Raw genomic sequence first — 19,397 nt, 5'->3', positions numbered from 1 at the left:
CCAAGTCCAATAGAACTCCAAGTCCAATAGAACTCCAAGTCCAATAGAACTCCAAGTCTAATACAACGCCAAGTCCAATAGAACTCCAAGTCCAATAGAACTCCAAGTCCAATAGAACTCCAAGTCTAATACAACGTCAAGTCCAATAGAACTCCAAGTTCAATAGAACTCCAAGTCCAATAGAACTCCAAGTCTAATAGAACTCCAAGTCCAATAGAACTCCAAGTCCAATACGACACTCATCTGTTTTGTTATCTGTCCTTCTGTCCTGGAGCGATAGAGATGTGTTTAGAATAAGCCATTGTTAGTGACCGTTGTTTATATTATTTTTTTAAGTGGACAGAACCAAAATGGAACACAGCAACTGACAAGACCCATGGTGCAACGGTGCCTGGCCGCTGTGACAGCCGTTGTGATGGGATGCTACATTATTATATTATTTTCCCAGAATGCATTTGCATTGTGCACGGACCCTACTCCTCATCCACCAGTCAATCTATTGCTGTTATGGCTTTGGGAAATACTGGAGTGACTCTATGAAACCTGCTCAGGGTAAAACAACATGGGACGGAAGGAGAACAAGGAAGGGAAATAAAATACATTGTGTTGCATCCTGGGAAATGTAATAGCTCAAGAAAACTATGTGAATTGCCATTTTTTTAAATCTATTTGAAAATCGGGACTTTAGTGAAAAGAAAATTACTAACATAAAAATTCCTCATAGCTTATTATGCTAATTTAGCTGGGCCAGAATTACATATCATGATAATGTCCTTTGGAGGATTTCAATAATATAGCACGTTTCATGTAATAACCATCAAAACTAAAAATCTAAAGATACTAGTGCAAAACAATAAAGACCATATAACAACATCATTAAAGCAAAATTACTTGGCAGAAAAGAAGAGCGGCAGGATAGCAGTTTAGCATGTGGTGGGACAGAAGGATGGCTAAACTCTCATGGCGTCACAGGAATGATTTCAGGGGTGGACGTTTGGGCTAGGGGTAATAATAAACATATTTCACATCAATCCAAATGGGTTTCTTAGAGTGGATAATTACACAAAAAATCGTCCATTTCATTTTCACAAATTCTGTACAGGCTATGCATGAGCAGTGAGGGGATGTGTGTACCCCCCCCCCCCACACACACACACATCCTGGTTAGGGAGAAGTCCTTGTTGGGCCTCTGTGGGTAGGCAGGTATATTGAGAGGAGGGACAGGGAAGCTGTGTGCAGCTAAAAACAATCACATCTGCTTTGAGCAGAAAGAGGAGGCCATATCACAGTACTGACCGTTCAATTACAATATTGTCTTTTCTTTTTACCAAACATTCTTCATCTTTTCTTGATTCACCAGCTCATCCATTTTCTCTGCACAAGCTCATCCATTTTCTCTGCACTAACTCATCCATTTTCTCTGCACTAGCTCATCCATTTTCTCTGCACTAACTCATCCATTTTCTCTGCACTAACTCATCCATTTTCTCTGCACTAACTGATCCATTTTCCCTGCACCATTTTCTCTGCACTAACTCATCCATTTTCTCTGCACTAACTCATCCATTTTCTCTGCACCATTTTCTCTGCACTAACTCATCCATTTTCTCTGCACTAGCTCATCCATTTTCCCTGCACCATTTTCTCTGCACTAACTCATCCATTTTCTCTGCACTAACTCATCCATTTTCTCTGCACTAGCTCATCCATTTTCTCTGCACTAACTCATCCATTTTCTCTGCACTAGCTCATCCATTTTCCCTGCACCATTTTCTCTGCACTAGCTCATCCATTTTTTCTGCACTAGCTCATCCATTGTCTCTGCACTTGTCTCTTAAAAGTTTGTATTTTTTTTAAAACTTAATCTTTGCTATTCACATTCTCACCCTGTTTTTATACGTACTCAACATATCTGGTAGGCTCTCTGTTCCTCGCTATGGAAGAGGATAACACTCATCTGATCTTGACATGGGCCACTGCTAGGTTAGTGGCTATGATGATGGGCAGCTGTAGGTACTAATGTGTCAAAACACATTGCTTTCCATTGCATGCGGCTTGGTATTAGCTCATGGGTAGTGGCTAAAGGGTCATGAATAAGGGTAGTGGCTTGGAAGGAAGAAAAGTGGTATAAGGATAAAGCCTGCAATGGGTGAAGTGGTTTGAGGTTAGTGTTTGCAATGGCAATGGTTGAAGGGTTAAGTTGGTACTGTTTTGATGACGTAGCCACTATCTAGCAGTGTGTCCATTAAACACCAATCATTCCCCTCTGAGTGACTACCTCCATCTTCATTACTCAGTCCAGAGGAACCTGCACAGCTCGACACGGCGTCCAGTTCCTACTCCAGCAGTCTCTGTCCTGCACTCATGCCCACCCGTCCTCTTGCCACTCTCCTTGACCCCACGGTGGGGCCCAGTCAGACCTCAGACCTCAGTCTGTTGCTGCATCTCTACGGTGTGTGTCCCACTCCGGTGCAGCTCATCCATACTGTCCAAGTCACTACCGCCCGCCTCAGAGTCGTCAAAACCACAGGGGGCCGACAAGTCCGAGGCCGATGATGCGTACACTGACAACCTCCTATTCAGCGACACATTATCATCCATGTGCCCTCCTCCCGACATGATCGCCCCACCCACAAAAGTGCTGAACACCTCCCCTCCCGGCCCGCCTTGCCCCGCCTCCCCCAGGGGCAGCTGGTGTGGGGGCAGGTATTGGCTGGGGTGGAAATGTGGGCGGGGGGACCTGTGGCGTCCGGTGCTGCCACGAACACTCCCACTCAGGGTGCTCTCCTTGGAGGCGGTCTGGTTGGCGGGCAGGGTGTCGTAGGGGCGCTCCTGGTACTCCTCCAGGGGAGTGGGGAGGGGAGGAGGGAGCTGGTCCTGGGTCAGGAACTCTTCCTCATGAGGAGGTGGGAAATCACTGTCGATGTCATAGCCCCCGAGGTAGTAGTCTGAATCCAGTTCCCGGGCGCTGCCCCCCAGGCGAGAGCTGCCCCCCAGTCGGGAGGCTGAGGCAACCATGTCTCCGTGGCCTGCCAGGCCGCTGGCCTCGTAACTGGGCACCTCCTCGATGTCGGGCAGCCGTGAGTTGGGCATCCAGTCAGACGTGTCCCAGTGATATGCTGGAGGAGGGAGGGACAGAGTTAGATTACATTTAGTAGACACAATCTCTGCCAACATGCCTGATGGACAGTTACAATCTGCAGGTCCATCTGGCATGTTATTGGACAACTACAGTCTGTCTGCAGAGGTCCATCGGGCATGTTAGTGGACAACTACAGTCTGTCGGCAGAGGTCCATCGGGCATGTTATTGGACAACTACAGTCTGTCTGCAGAGGTCCATCGGGCATGTTAGTGGACAACTACAGTCTGTCTGCAGAGGTCCATCGGGCATGTTAGTGGACAACTACAGTCTGTCTGCAGAGGTCCATCGGGCATATTTGTAGATAACAAAAACACAGTTGTACGTCAACCACAGCACGGGGAACATGTTAGCTGTGTTTTGAAGATTTCACAACATGCAGGAGGGAGGCCTGGGAACGTCAGGACAGGGGTCACAGATCAAAAGGTCACAGCATGTCAGGGTTCAGGAGGAGTCAGGGTGGCACAAGGTGGCACTTCGGAACAGCCATGCCATGGTGAGAGATCAGAGGCTACTGACCGATGGGATCATTCAACGTAAACAAACATATCACAGCTTGATATACTTTTGCATGTTAACCAGAGAATGTTTCACAAAGAATTCAACTGTAAAATTCAAAACAATAACAAAGAACAGACACACAGACACACAGACACACAGACACACAGACACACAGACAGACAGACAGACAGACAGACAGACAGACAGACAGACAGACAGACAGACAGACAGACAGACAGACAGACAGACAGACAGACAGACAGACAGACAGGCAGACAGACAGACAGGCAGACAGGCAGACAGGCAGGCAGACAGACAGACAGACAGACAGACAGACAGACAGACAGACAGACAGACAGACAGACAGACAGACAGACAGACAGACAGACAGACAGTACATGCATCAAAGGAAATTACAAAACAAAAGTGAGAAGCAGTAAAAAGTAAAAAACAAATCTCAACAAAGCAACGTCAGCGAGGACAAACTCATTTAAAGCAGTAACAACAAAACAACACGCTCGGAGGTGGGATGCAAATGCATACAGTGGGAGGATCAAACATCACACGTCACAGGCAGCAGGCAAAAGCAAATTAAAGTGAAAATTGGCCAAACTGAGGAAGAACGGCCACAAGGCGCGTTGGAGAGTGAGTGGTTGTCATGGGAGATGAGCGAAGCCTCTCCACCCCGGCAACGTGCCAACTCCAAGGAAGTATCAGGGCTGCTCAGTCAGCACAACAACACTGTGACTGGGGAAAACACATGCTGGGGTGTGTGTGTGTGTTGGCAGGGGGCTACGAGTAACAAACCACACAAACACAGTGAGCTGAGATGGAGACTGAGAAGAGAGAGAGAGGGAGAGAGAGGGAGAGAGAGGGAGAGAGGAAGAGAGAGAGAGGGAGAGAGAGGAAGAGAGAGAGAGGGAGAGAGAGGAAGAGAGAGGGAGAGAGGAAGAGAGAGAGAGGGAGAGAGAGAGGAAGAGAGAGAGGGGAGAGAGAGGGAGAGAGAGGGAGAGAGAGAGAGGGAGAGAGAGAGGGAGAGAGAGGGAGAGAGGAAGAGAGAAAGAGGGAGAGAGAGGAAGAGAGAGAGAGGGAGAGAGAGGAAGAGAGAGGGAGAGAGGAAGAGAGAGAGGGGGAGAGAGGGAGAGAGAGGGAGAGAGAGAGAGGGGGAGAGAGGGAGAGGGAGAGAGAGAGAGGGAGAGATAGGGGGAGAGAGAGAGAGGGAGAGAGAGGAAGAGAGAAAGAGGGAGAGAGAGGAAGAGAGAGAGAGGGAGAGAGAGGAAGAGAGAGGGAGAGAGGAAGAGAGAGAGGGGGAGAGAGGAGAGAGAGAGGAGAGAGAGAGAGAGGGGGAGAGAGGGAGAGGGAGAGAGATAGGGGGAGAGAGAGAGAGGGAGAGAGAGGAAGAGAGAAAGAGGGAGAGAGAGATAGGGAGAGAGAGATAGGGAGAGAGAGGAAGAGAGAAAGAGGGAGAGAGAGATAGGGAGAGAGAGATAGGAAGAGAGAAAGGAGTAAAGGGGAGTGAGAGAGGTGAGATGAAAGGGGGGGGGTCACCTCTGTTGTAGCTCTGACCTTGATCCATGACTGACACTGTCAGGTGGGAGAACAGGAGAAGAGAGAGCTTTAGAGTGTTAGCGTGTGTGTTTGTGTAAGAGGTGCCAGACAGGTGTTTGCGAGACTTAGGATCGGACCATCTGAGACTCCCATCCAAACGAATGTTTAATATATCAATGTATTTATTTCAGTAATGTGTCCATTTATGTGTGTATGTGTAATATGTCAGTGTATTTATGTATGTGTAATATGTCAGTGTATTTATGTATGTGTAATATGTCAGTGTATTTATGTATGTGTAATATGTCAGTGTATTTATGTATGTGTAATATGTCAGTGTATTTATGTATGTGTAATATGTCAGTGTATTTATGTATGTGTAATATGTCAGTGTATTTATGTATGTGTAATATGTCAGTGTATTTATGTATGTGTAATATGTCAGTGTATTTATGTATGTGTAATATGTCAGTGTATTTATGTATGTGTAATATGTCAGTGTATTTATGTATGTGTAATATGTCAGTGTATTTATGTATGTGTAATATGTCAGTGTATTTATGTATGTGTAATATGTCAGTGTATTTATGTATGTGTAATATGTCAGTGTATTTATGTATGTGTAATATGTCAGTGTATTTATGTATGTGTAATATGTCAGTGTATTTATGTATGTGTAATATGTCAGTGTATTTATGTATGTGTAATATGTCAGTGTATTTATGTATGTGTAATATGTCAGTGTATTTATGTATGTGTAATATGTCAATGCACATGTTGTGAGTAACACTGATTCAGCCCTGAACTTTTTGCAGTGCTGTAAATTACTTATTAAAAAATACTTTAAAGTACTACTTAAGTCATTTTTGGGGGGTATCTGTACTTTCTGTACTTTACTACTTATTTTTTTCACTACCTTTACTTCACTACTGTCACGCATGATCCCTCTCCGGCCTCTAGGTCACCAGGCTGCTCGTTATGGCGCACACCTGTTACCATCGTTACGCGCACCTGTGCTTCATCAGACTCACCTGGGCTCCATCACTTCCCTGATTACCTTCCCTATATATGTCATTCCCTTTGGTTCCATCCCCAGGTGTTACTGTTTCTGTTCCTGTGTCATGTCTGTGTATTGTTCGTGTTTGTTATTTTGTATTAGGTTGTGTTTATTTATTAAAACACTCACTCTCTGAAGTTGCATCCTGACTCTCAGCGCACATCATTACAACTACATTCCTAAAGAAAATTATGTACCTTTTACTCCATACATTTTCCCTTTCCCTAGTCCAATTCACACACTTATTAAGAGAATATCCCTGGTGATTTCTACTGCCTCTGATCCGACAGACCCACTAAACACAAATGCTTTGCTTGTAAATGATGTCTACGTGTTGTAGTGTGCCCCTGGCTATCTTGAAATTAAAATGTTTAAAAAAAGAACATTGTGCTGTCAGGTTTGCTTAATATAAGCAATTTTAAATGATTTATAATTTTACTTTTGATACTTAAGTATATTTTTGCAATTACATTTACTTTTGATATTTAAGTATATTTAAAACCAAATACTTAAAAACTTTTACTCAAGTAGTATTTTACTGGGTGACCTTTACTTTTACTTGAATGATTTTCTATTAAGGTATCTTTACTTTTACCCAAGTATGACAATTGGGTTATTTTAAATTAAATTAAATTAAATTAAATTCAATCCAATTCAATTTCAATGCAAGGGCTTTATTGGCATGGGAAACATGTGTTAACATTGCCAAAGCAAGTGAGGTTTTCTCTTTTCTCCCACTACCTATTGGTCAGACCCCCCTCCCCTAGGAACCCCTGATGTTTGTGTGTGTGTGTGTATTGAGGCTTGACACTTCAACATATGGGTTCCTTGGAAGCTAGGTATTTGATGTGTACTGAAAATATAAAGCCTACAGTATGTGTGTACTTTGAGTTTACATTACATGTCAGCCATGAATTTTACACCATGCCTGAAGTACATGATTTTCAAACCACAGCACTGTCAGAGTATTGTCATGGAGAGCATTGTCATGGCATCTCATAGAGAGAGAGAAGTACAGGGAGAAGTAAAGAGAGTGTCAGAAGGAGAGAGAGAGAGAGAGAGAGAGAGAGAGAGAGAGCAGGATGGATGAGACATGGTACCTTCGTTTTCAATAGTGTCGACTGCATCATTGACCAGTCGAATGACGGTCACTATGGAGGCTTGTTGAAGAGAAGCAGAGGGAGGAGACACGGTTTGAGACACAGGAAGTTGACAACGGGCTGCCAGGAAGCAGAGCTACTATTGGCTGAAGATGGGATCAACACTAGAGACATGTAGCATGGGAGGTGTCTGATCCAAAGCTACATATGGAACCAGACTTAGAAGACCTACACTCTTAGAAAATGTTTTGCTATCTAGTACCTAAAATAAGTTTTCGGCTGACCCCATAGGAGAACCCTTTTTGGTTCCAGGTAGAAAGAACCCTTTTGGGTCCCATGTAGAACCCTCTGTGTAAAGGGTTCTACCTCGAACCAAAAGGGTTCTTTCTACCTGGAACCAAAAAGTGTTCTCCTGGAACCAAAAAAGCTGATCCTATGGGGACAGCCAAAGAACTCTTTTGGAACTTTTTTTTCTAAGTGTGTAGGAGGGAATCCACAGAATCCATGTGCATTTGCTCATCCGAGTATTGGAGAGTATCCTCAGTACACACACACACACACACACGCACACTTGTACCAACACACACTCCAATTTACATATGTATACATGAGGTAGGGCTGTGCTCAGAGAGATGAGAGCTAGACTGTTAAATTATGTTCTGAAGACATTCAATGAAAATCAGATAAATAAATAAATAAAAACCAAATGGAGAAATGAACATTATAATGACATCACATCTACTGGAGCGGTCAGCCGAACTGATTCAGATTGTTCTGTGGCCTGATTGGCTAATATCAGAGTAGGATATTATGTGAAATGTGATCATCTTAACAGTGAAGAGGTTCCATTAATTATGAATGAATGAAGCATCAATGTTGATATGTCAGCATTGCATTTCAGCTATGTAGTCTTGTACATCGTAGCAACACACTCTGATTATATAGATTCACATGTGGATGTCAGTGATCCATGTCAATCAAGAAACAACCCTTTATAGGCTAACTCTCTAAGTAAAAATAACTACTACTGACTTTTTCCCAATATCAAAACGCCACAAAAACAAAGCACAAGTTCCATAACAATAACAAAAACACAGACAACACAGCACAATATAACACAACACATAAACAACCACCTAAAACCTGAACTGGCTTCTGCCAACAATTGGAACTGCAATATCAACGACTACAACCATTGAAAGACGTGGGAAAGAACAACATGTGCTTGAATGCGTGATGATGAAACAATGACAAGGTAACAAACACAACATACAGTAGCTGTATGTCTGTCTGTGTGCACACTGTCACACTGTCACACTGTCACACTGTCACACTGTCACACTGTCACACTGTCACACTGTCACACTGTCACTTCCAAATGAAAACAACAACCTGACAGGTATGGAAATCAACAACACACTGTCACACTGTCACACTGTCACACTGTCACACTGTCACACTGTCACACTGTCACACTGTCACACTGTCACACTGTCACACTGTCACACTGTCACTTCCAAATGAAAACAACAACCTGACAGGTATGGAAATAAAACAATCCACAGGATTAAAATAACTGGATTAAAAAACGAGAAAAAACCCTCCAAGAATGAACATGAACAGATGATATGAAACACATAAATCAAACAACAACATTGAGGACAAATAAACTAACACACTGGATATCAAATTGTTTTCCTGAAACACTTTTCTAACACAGCAGGAGTAAATGCATCTGTTGGAGAGAAGGTGTTAGTTATTGTTAATCACAACATCTCTCTTTTAATGACCTAACATCACACCCTCCGACTCCTCCCCTAGTTCCCTATCTCTTAGGAGATCTAAATGAACTGTTATTGACGCAATATGGCGATGGCGCGACCTCATCCGACGTGCTTTAGGGAGCTTCAGCCATACAGTAGCTGGTACTTCTGAATCTGCAAACACCTAAGGCTAATGATAGGGGGTTAGGGGAAGACAAGACTAAGTTAAGTGTTGCTATCGGACCGGACGGCAGACTACCTCACTGTCGCTATGGGTGTGGCCGTAAAGAGGCACGAGAAAGGAGGGGCATGTCTTACCGTTGTCGTCGCAGGAGTCGGAGTGGAAGGAGCTCAGTGATTGGACCTCAGAGTTGCTGCCCTTGTTGCTCCCTGAGAAACAGGTCATCTCTTCGCCCATATCTACCATTTTACCTGCAGGGAGAGGTCAGAGGGTAAAGTTCAGGGTGTCTGAGAGCGGTGGGAGCCACTGAAGAACAGGGTCGTTTGTACCAGGGCTGTCTTTGTTGTGGCACAAATCACACACATACTTTGGCTCCATCGACAACACTGCTGGCATCGAGAGCTAGATGAACCCCGCACTCACTCACTCACACACACACACACACACACACACACACACACACACACACACACACACACACACACACACACACACACACACACACACACACACACACACACACACACACACACACACACACACACACACACACACACACACACACACACACACACACACACACACACACACAAACTTTTAATTTGGGAATCAAAGCCAGCTCATAATTAGGATGGTCTTGATAAACTGAACGTGATGATCTCTGAGTGTAGTTATGTGTAATATGAATATGAATGAATATGGAAATGGAACAACAATGCACTCCCCCTCAAGGGTTCCTGGAAAAGAGAATCACTTGGAGGGATACTCAATCACACAAACGGAATATACAGTATGCATGAATACACACACACAAGACACCACAAACACGTATGAACAAAGACTGTACCACACACAAACAGGTTCAAACACATCACACTAATACATAACTATGTCCCCCCACCCAAACACACTGACCCTCGTCGCTGTCCCAGGTGCTCTTGTGGATGGAGTCACAGTCAGAACGACAGGTTGAGACAGGTGGCAGGTTGGGCGCTACGCTACACACCACCACCCCCCTCCGTACTGTGCCTCCCAGAATCCTGGGTGACTCTGGGTGGAAGGTGCTCATCTCAGTGTGTTCCACGCCTCTCCCGTCCGCCATCTTCTCCAGCGTGGACCGCGGATCGCCTTGGAAACAGGGTGTATATGCCATGGGTCTCACAGGCACCTGGGGAGGGCCGAGCATCCCAGCTCCGCCACCTATCACAGTGGCGCACAGCCCCGCTTCGGCGTACAGGTTCAAGGGGTCTCCCGGCGTGCAGCGCAGGGTCTTGAACTGAACCCCGTTGGCCTTGTTTAACAGAGCTGCTGTTGCTGGATCTTGGACCAGCGTCAAGTTGTTACGGGAGTAGTTCTTCTGGAACACCTGGAGACAAAATATCATTTTGTTATTTCTTGTAAAACAATATATAGGATTAAAGATGTAGGATCTTAATTTGAGACCGTTTCTGAGGCAGGAAAATAATCCTGCATCAACAGGAAATATACATTTTTAGGGGTTGATACATTTATCTTACGGGAAAATGAAATCTGACATTTCTGTGGAAATTAGAAACATCAGAAGCCTTTTCAAACCTTAAATACAATACAAGTTTTAAATGTACTACATCGCAGGACAGTGTGATCAACTTAAGATCCTACATCTGTAAAAGCAACAAAGGCTGAATTATTTGATACAACTTACACATTTCATCGTAAAAATAAAAACACACAATAATAAGTAAACAACACAATACAAATACCTTCTTACGGAAGGCGATGAAGAGGATAATGAGGGTGACAATGACGAATAGGACAACAGCAATGCCGATCAGTTCTTCTTTCCCCACCATGGCGTGTCCAGCCTGCATGTCTGGTACCACCACGGGCCGCAGGCCGCAGAGCTGGCCCACGAAGCCCGCCGTGCAGTTGCAGTAGAACGAACCGTGCGTGTTGACACACACACCGCCATTCTCACATTCTGCTTCGCCACCCGTGGCGCCGCCCCGCTCACACTCGTTTACGTCTTCCTCGCACCTGGAGAGGGTGAAAAGTGGGGAGGGAAGGGAGAGAAGGAAGATGAGAGAGGGATGAGGGGAAAACTTTGCATGGTAATTAGTTTAAATAGTCTGTACACTCCAAAACTAGAGGTAGGCATCAATATATCTAAACCTCTGTCACTTCAGGTGGCACTTAAAACAAATTGTCACAGGTAGTTTGTGGGACATTTAATAATTGCCTGACTAAAACTGATTAAGACTATCCTTCCATTTGGAGGTGGGAGGGGAGACATGTAGAGAGGGTGATAGAGGACAGCTCAGGGACTCCCAGGGTGTTTCTCAAAATGCATACTACCGTGCTACCGTACTACCGTGCTACCGTACTACCGTAATACCGAGCTACCATAGTACCGTACTACCGTGCTACCATAGTACCGTACTACCGTGCTACCATAGTACCGTACTACCATGCTACCGTGCTACCATACTACCGTGCATACTACCATACTACCCGTACTACCGTGCTACCGTACTACCTGCTACCATACTACCGTGCATACTACCATACTACCGTACTACCATACCACCGTGCTACCATATTACCATACTACCGTGCTACCATACTACCGTGCATACTACCATACTACCGTGCTACCATACTACCCGTACTACCGTGCATACTACCATACTACCATACTATCGTGCTACCATACTACCGTACTACCCATACTACCGTACTACCGTGCTACCATACTACCGTGCATACTACCATACTACTGTGCTACCATACTACCCGTACTACCCGTACTACCCATACTACTGTACTACCCGTACTACCGAACGACCAGTGCTACCCATACTACCGTACAACCTGTATTACCGTGCTACAATACTACCCGTACTACCGTACTACCTGTACTACCGTGCTACCGTACTACCCATACTACTGTGCTACCGTACTACCCATACTACCCGTAATACCGTACTACCCATATGACCCGTACTACCCGTACTACCATTCTACCGTACTACCCATACCAACCGTACTACCCGTACTACCATACTACCGTACTACCCGTACCATCCGTACTACCTGTACTACCGTACTACCCATACCACCCGTACTACCCGTACTACCATACTACCGTACTACCCGTACTACCGTACGACCATACTACCCATACTACCATACTACCGTACTACCCGTACTACCGTACTACCATACTACCGTGCATACTACCATACTACCGTACTACTGTGCTACCATACTACCGTTCTACCATACTACCCGCACTACCGTACTACCCGTACTACCCATACTACTGTACTACCCGTACTACCGAACGACCCGTACTACCCATACTACCGTACTACCTGTACTACCGTACTACCTGTACTAACTGTACTACCGTGCTACCGTACTACCGTACTACCTGTACTAACTGTACGACCGCACTACCATACTACCGTACTACCTGTACTACCGTACTACCGTACGACCGTACTACCGTACTACCTGTACTAACTGTACTACCGTGCTACCGTACTACCGTACTACCTGTACTAACTGTACGACCGCACTACCGTACTACCTGTACTACCGTACTACCCATACTACCATACTACCCGTACTACCATACTACCGTACTACCCGTACTACCCGTACTACCCGTACTACCTGTACTACCGTACTACCTGTACTACCGTGCTACCCGTACTACCGTACTACCTGTACTACCCATACTACCGTACTACCCATACCACCCCTACTAACATACTACCGTGCTCCGAGCAAGCAAATTGGAGCACGGGAGGGTCGGAGTATGAGTCCAAATTAAAGTATACGAAAGGGAGCCTGGAGGGCACTTCTTGAATGCATACTCCGTTTGTATATATTTTAAGCTTTCACGGAAAGTATGAAAATAAATATGACGCAACCACGTAAAAAATTTAAGCAATGGCTGAAGAGAGAGAAAATACACTGACTTAGGAAAGAAATGTTGCATATTCACATCTCATATGTTGCCTGACTACAGTATTTTTTATCTTGATATATTAATAAATACAGGCTGCGTTAATTATTGCATGTTTACCTGCCTACGTACCCTATAAAGCAAGCCCAAAATAAGTAAACAGGGCTAACTGACTAGCTACTAGTACTGTTAGCTAGCAAGATAGCCACAAAGAATTGTTAGCTAGCTACACAAGAAGAATGGACATCAATCTTGCATATTATTAGCTTTAGGTAATTGTTGCCTTTTTAACTAGCTTGCTAGCTAGATTATTATGATTCACACATCTAGCTGATAATTCTGAATTAAAACATTTGCTTTGTGTATATCTTGTTTCATCTATTGTTGTCGTCATTGTCTTGGCTGGAAGAAGGTTCAGTGAAAGGGAGATACAGAGTGAGGTAATACAGTAGGGTGAGATGCAGCATGAGGTAATACAGTAGGGGGAGATGCAGCATGAGGTAATACAGTAGGGGGAGATGCAGCGTGCGGTAATACAGTAGGGTGAGATGCAGCATGAGGTAATACAGTAGGGTGAGATGCAGCATGAGGTAATACAGTAGGGGGAGATGCAGCGTGAGGTAATACAGTAGGGTGAGATGCAGCATGAGGTAATACAGTAGGGTGAGATTCTGCGTGAGGTAATACAGTAGGGGGAGATACAGAATGAGGTAATACAGTAGGGGGAGATGCAGCGTGAGGTAATACAGTAGGGTGAGATGCAGCATGAGGTAAAACAGTAGGGTGAGAGTCTGCGTGAGGTAATACAGTAGGGGGAGATACAGAATGAGGTAATACAGTAGGGGGAGATGCAGCGTGAGGTAATACAGTAGGGTGAGATGCAGCATGAGGTAATACAGTAGGGGTAGATGCAGCATGAGGTAATACAGTAGGGGGAGATGCATCGTGAGGTAATACAGTAGGGTGAGATGCAGCATGAGGTAATACAGTAGGGGTAGATGCAGCGTGAGGTAATACAGTAGGGGGAGATGCAGAATGAGGTAATACAGTAGGGGCAGATGCAGTGTGAGGTAATACAGTAGGGGGAGATGCAGCATGAGGTAATACAGTAGGGTGAGATGCAGTGTGAGGTAATACAGTAGGGGGAGATGCAGTGTGAGGTAATACAGTAGGGGGAGATGCAGCATGAGGTAATACAGTAGGGTGAGATGCAGAGTGAGGTAATACAGTAGGGTGAGATGCAGCAACAGGTAATAAAGTAGAGTGAGATGCAGCATGAGGTAATACAGTAGGGGGAGATGCAGCGTGAGGTAATACAGTAGGGGGAGATGCAGCGAATGAGGTAATACAGTAGGGGGAGTGGTAGGTAATACAGTAGGGGGAGATACAGCATGAGGTAATACAGTAGGGGGAGTGGGAGGTAATACACTAGGGGGAGATATAGCATGAGGTAATAAAGTAGGGTGAGATGCAGCATGAGGCAATACAGTAGGGGGAGATGCAGCGTGAGGTAATACAGTAGGGTGAGTGCAGCGTGAGTTAATACAGTAGGGTGAGATGCAGAGTGAGGTAATACAGTAGGGTAAGATGCAGAGTGAGGTAATACAGTAGGGTGAGATGCAGCAACAGGTAATAAAGTAGGGGGAGATACAGCATGAGGTAATACAGTAGGGTGAGATGCAGCGTGAGGTAATACAGTAGGGAGAGATGCAGCATGAGGTAATACAGTAGGGGGAGATGCAGAGTGAGGCAATACAGTAGGGGGAGATGCAGAGTGAGGTAATACAGTAGGGGGAGATGCAGCATGAGGTAATACAGTAGGGGGAGATGCAGCATGAGGTAATACAGTAGGGGGAGATGCAGAGTGAGGTAATACAGTAGGGGGAGATACAGCATGAGGTAATACAGTATGGGGAGATGCAGAATGAGATAATACAGTAGGGGGAGTGGTAGGTAATACAGTAGGGGGAGATGCAGCGTGAAGTAATACAGTAGGGGGAGATGCAGCATGAGGTAATACAGTAGGGGTAGATGCAGCGTGAGGTAATACAGTAGGGGGAGATGCAGCGTGAAGTAATACAGTAGGGGGAGATGCAGCATGAGGTAATACAGTAGGGGTAGATGCAGCGTGAGGTAATACAGTAGGGGGAGATGCAGCATGAGGTAATACAGTAGGGGTAGATGCAGCATGAGGTAATACAGTAGGGGTAGATGCAGCATGAGGTAATACAGTAGGGGGAGATGCAGCGTGAGGTAATACAGTAGGGGGAGATGCAGAATGAGGTAATACAGTAGGGGGAGTGGTAGGTAATACAGTAGGTGGGAAATGCAGTGTGAGGTAATACAGTAGGGGGAGATACAGCATGAGGTAATACAGTAGGGTGAGATGCAGCATGAGGTAATACAGTAGGGGGAGATGCAGCGTGAGGTAATACAGTAGGGGAGATGCAGAATGAGGTAATACAGTAGGGGGAGTGATAGGTAATACAGTAGGGGGAGATACAGCATGAGGTAATACAGTAGGGGGAGTGGGAGGTAATACAGTAGGGGGAGATGCAGCATGAGGTAATACAGTAGGGGTAGATGCAGCATGAGGTAATACAGTAGGGGGAGATGCAGCGTGAGGTAATACAGTAGGGTGAGATGCAGCGTGAGGTAATACAGTAGGGTGAGTGCAGCGTGAGTTAATACAGTAGGGAGAGATACAGCATGAGGTAATACAGTAGGGTAAGATGCAGAGTGAGGTAATACAGTAGGGTGAGATGCAGCAACAGGTAATAAAGTAGGGGGAGATACAGCATGAGGTAATACAGTAGGGTGAGATGCAGCATGAGGTAATACAGTAGGGTGAGATTCTGCGTGAGTTAATACAGTAGGGAGAGATACAGCATGAGGTAATACAGTAGGGGGAGTGCAGCATGAGGTAATACAGTAGGGAGAGATACAGCATGAGGTAATACAGTAGGGGGAGATGCAGCATGAGTTAATACAGTAGGGGTAGATGCAGCGTGAAGTAATACAGTAGGGGGAGATGCAGCATGAGGTAATACAGTAGGGTGAGATACAGCATGAGGTAATACAGTAGGGGCAGATGCAGTGTGAGGTAATACAGTAGGGGGAGATGCAGCACGAGGTAATACAGTAGGGGGAGATGTAGCATGAGTTAATACAGTAGGGGGAGATGTAGCATGAGTTAATACAGTAGGGGGAGATGCAGCATGAGGTAATACAGTAGGGGGAGATGCAGCACGAGGTAATACAGTAGGGGGAAATGTAGCATGAGTTAATACAGTAGGGGGAGATGTAGCATGAGTTAATAGAGTAGGGGGAGATGCAGCATGAGATAATACAGTAGGGGGAGATGCAGCATGAGGTGATACAGTAGGGGGAGATGCAGCATGAGATAATACAGTAGGGGGAGATACAGCATGAGGTGATACAGTAGGGGGAGATGCAGCATGAGATAATACAGTAGGGGGAGATGCAGCATGAGGTAATACAGTAGGGGGAGATACAGCATGAGGTGATACAGTAGGGGAGATGCAGCATGAGGTAATACAGTAGGGGAGATGCAGCATGAGGTAATACAGTAGGGGGAGATGCAGCATGAGTTAATACAGTAGGGGAGATGCAGCATGAGTTAATACAGTAGGGGGAGATGTAGCATGAGATAGCAGAGATGAGGTAATACAGCATGAGTTAATACAGTAGGGGGAGATGCAGCATGAGGTAATACAGTAGGAGGAGATGCAGCATGAGTTAATACAGTAGGGGGAGATGCAGCATGAGTTAATACAGTAGGGGAGATGCAGCATGAGGTAATACAGTAGGGGAGATGCAGCATGTAATACAGTAGGGGAGATGCAGCATGAGTTAATACAGTAGGGGAGATGTAGCATGAGTTAATACAGTAGGGGGAGATGCAGCATGAGGTAATACAGTAGGAGGAGATGCAGCATGAGTTAATACAGTAGGGGGAGATGTAGCATGAGTTAATACAGTAGGGGGAGATGCAGCATGAGGTAATACAGTAGGGGGAGATGCAGCATGAGGTAATACAGTAGGGGAGATGCAGCATGAGTTAATACAGTAGGGGGAGATGTAGCATGAGTTAATACAGTAGGGGGAGATGCAGTAATACATGTGAGGTTAATAATAGGGGGAGACAGTGAGTAGGGAGAGATGAGGTAATACAGTAGGGGAGATGCAGCATGAGGTAATACAGTAGGGAGAGCATGAGGTAATACAGTAGGGAGATGCAGCATGAGTAATACAGTAGGGGGAGATACAGTTAATACAGTAGGGGGAGATGCAGCATGAGGTAATACAGTAGGGGGAGATGCAGCATGAGGTAATACAGTAGGGGGAGATGCAGCATGAGTTAGGGGGAGATACATGAGGTAGGGAGATGCAGCATGAGTTAATACAGTAGGGGGAGATGCAGCATGAGTTAATACAGTAGGGGGAGATGCAGCATGAGGTAATACAGTAGGGGAGATGCAGCATGAGGTAATACAGTAGGGGGGGATGCAGATGCATACAGTAGGGGGAGATGCAGAGGTAAGTAGGGGGAGATGCAGCAGTAGTAGGGGAGATGCAGCAGTAGGGGAGATGCATGAGGTAATACAGTAGGGGGAGATGCAGCAGTGAGATGCAGCATGAATACAGTAGGGGAGATGTAGCATGGGTAGGGGGAGATGCAGCATGAGGTAATACAGTAGGGGAGATGTAGCATGAGTTAATACAGTAGGGAGATGCAGCATGAGGTAATACAGTAGGGGAGATGCAGCATGAGTTAATACAGTAGGGGAGATGCAGCATGAGGTAATACAGTAGGGGAGATGCAGAATGAGGTAATACAGTAGGGAGTGGTAGGTAATGATACAGCATGAGGTAATACAGTACAGTAAAGTAGGGGGAGATGCAGCATGAGTTAATACAGTAGGGGGAGATGTAGCATGAGTTAATACAGTAGGGGGAGATGGCATGAGATAATACAGTAGGGGGCATGCAGCATGAGGTAATACAGTAGGGGGAGATGCAGCATGAGATAATACAGTAGGGGAGATGCAGTGATGAGGTAATACATGAGATAATACAGTAGGGGAGATGCAGCATGAGGTAATACAGTAGGGGAGATACAGCATGAGGTGATACAGTAGGGGAGATGGCATGAGGTAATACAGTAGGGGAGATGCAGCATGAGGTAATACAGTAGGGGAGATGCATGAGTTAATACAGTAGGGGAGATGCAGCATGAGTTAATACAGTAGGGGAGATGCAGCATGAGTTAATACAGTAGGGGAGATGCAGCATGTGGTAATACAGTAGGGGAGATGTAGCATGAGTTAATACAGTAGGGGAGATGCAGTGAGGTAATACAGTAGGGGGAGATGCAGCATGAGTTAATACAGTAGGGGAGATGAGCATGAGTTAATACAGTAGGGAGATGCAGCATGAGGTAATACAGTAGGGGGAGAGATGTAATACAGTAGGGGAGATGATGAGTAATACAGTAGGGGAGATGCAGCATGAGGTAATACAGTAGGGGAGATGCAGCATGAGTTAATACAGTAGGGGGAGATGCATGCAGTGAGGTAATACAGTAGGGGGAGATGCAGCATGAGGTAATACAGGGAGATGCAGCATGAGGTAATACAGTAGGGGGAGATGCAGCATGAGTTAATGTAGGGGGAGATAATAGCATGAGTTAATACAGTAGGGAGATGCAGCATGAGGTAATACAGTAGGGGGAGATGCAGCATGAGTTAATACAGTAGGGGGAGATGCAGCATGAGGTAATACAGTAGGGGAGATGCAGTAATACAGTAGGGGGAGATGCAGCATGAGGTAATACAGTACAGTAGGGGGAGATGCAGCATGAGGTAATACAGAGGGAGATAGCATGAGGTAATACAGTAGGGGGAGATGCAGCATGAGGTAATACAGTAGGAGATGCAGATGCAGAGATGTAGCATGAGTTAATAAGTAGGGGGAGATGCAGCATGAGGTAATACAGTAGGGGAGGTGAGATGCATGAGGTAATACAGTAGGGGGAGATGCAGCATGAGGTAATACAGTAGGGGGAGTAGCATGAGGTAATACAGTAGGGGGAGAGCAGCATGAGGTAATACAGTAGGGGGAGATGTAGGGTA

At 45.4% G+C, this 19,397-nt stretch overlaps 1 protein-coding gene across 1 annotated transcript in view; it reads right to left on the bottom strand.

The window, feature by feature from the left end:
- Positions 1 to 1,177: 1,177 nt before the first annotated feature.
- Positions 1,178 to 19,397, bottom strand: part of LOC124006375 (protocadherin Fat 3-like) — a 378,106-nt gene continuing 359,886 nt past the window's right edge. The window contains 6 exon segments of the mRNA XM_046316357.1: positions 1,178 to 3,119; positions 5,190 to 5,225; positions 7,347 to 7,406; positions 9,428 to 9,541; positions 10,206 to 10,656; positions 11,033 to 11,306. Coding sequence (XP_046172313.1) covers positions 2,422 to 3,119; positions 5,190 to 5,225; positions 7,347 to 7,406; positions 9,428 to 9,541; positions 10,206 to 10,656; positions 11,033 to 11,306 — 1,633 coding nt within the window. The 3' untranslated portion in view covers positions 1,178 to 2,421.

Source organism: Oncorhynchus gorbuscha, linkage group LG19 (assembly GCF_021184085.1).
Source record: "Oncorhynchus gorbuscha isolate QuinsamMale2020 ecotype Even-year linkage group LG19, OgorEven_v1.0, whole genome shotgun sequence".
Taxonomy (NCBI): Eukaryota; Metazoa; Chordata; class Actinopteri; order Salmoniformes; family Salmonidae; genus Oncorhynchus; species Oncorhynchus gorbuscha.
The sequence above is the reverse complement of the archived record's forward strand: the minus strand, read 5'-3'. Positions and strand labels throughout refer to the sequence as shown.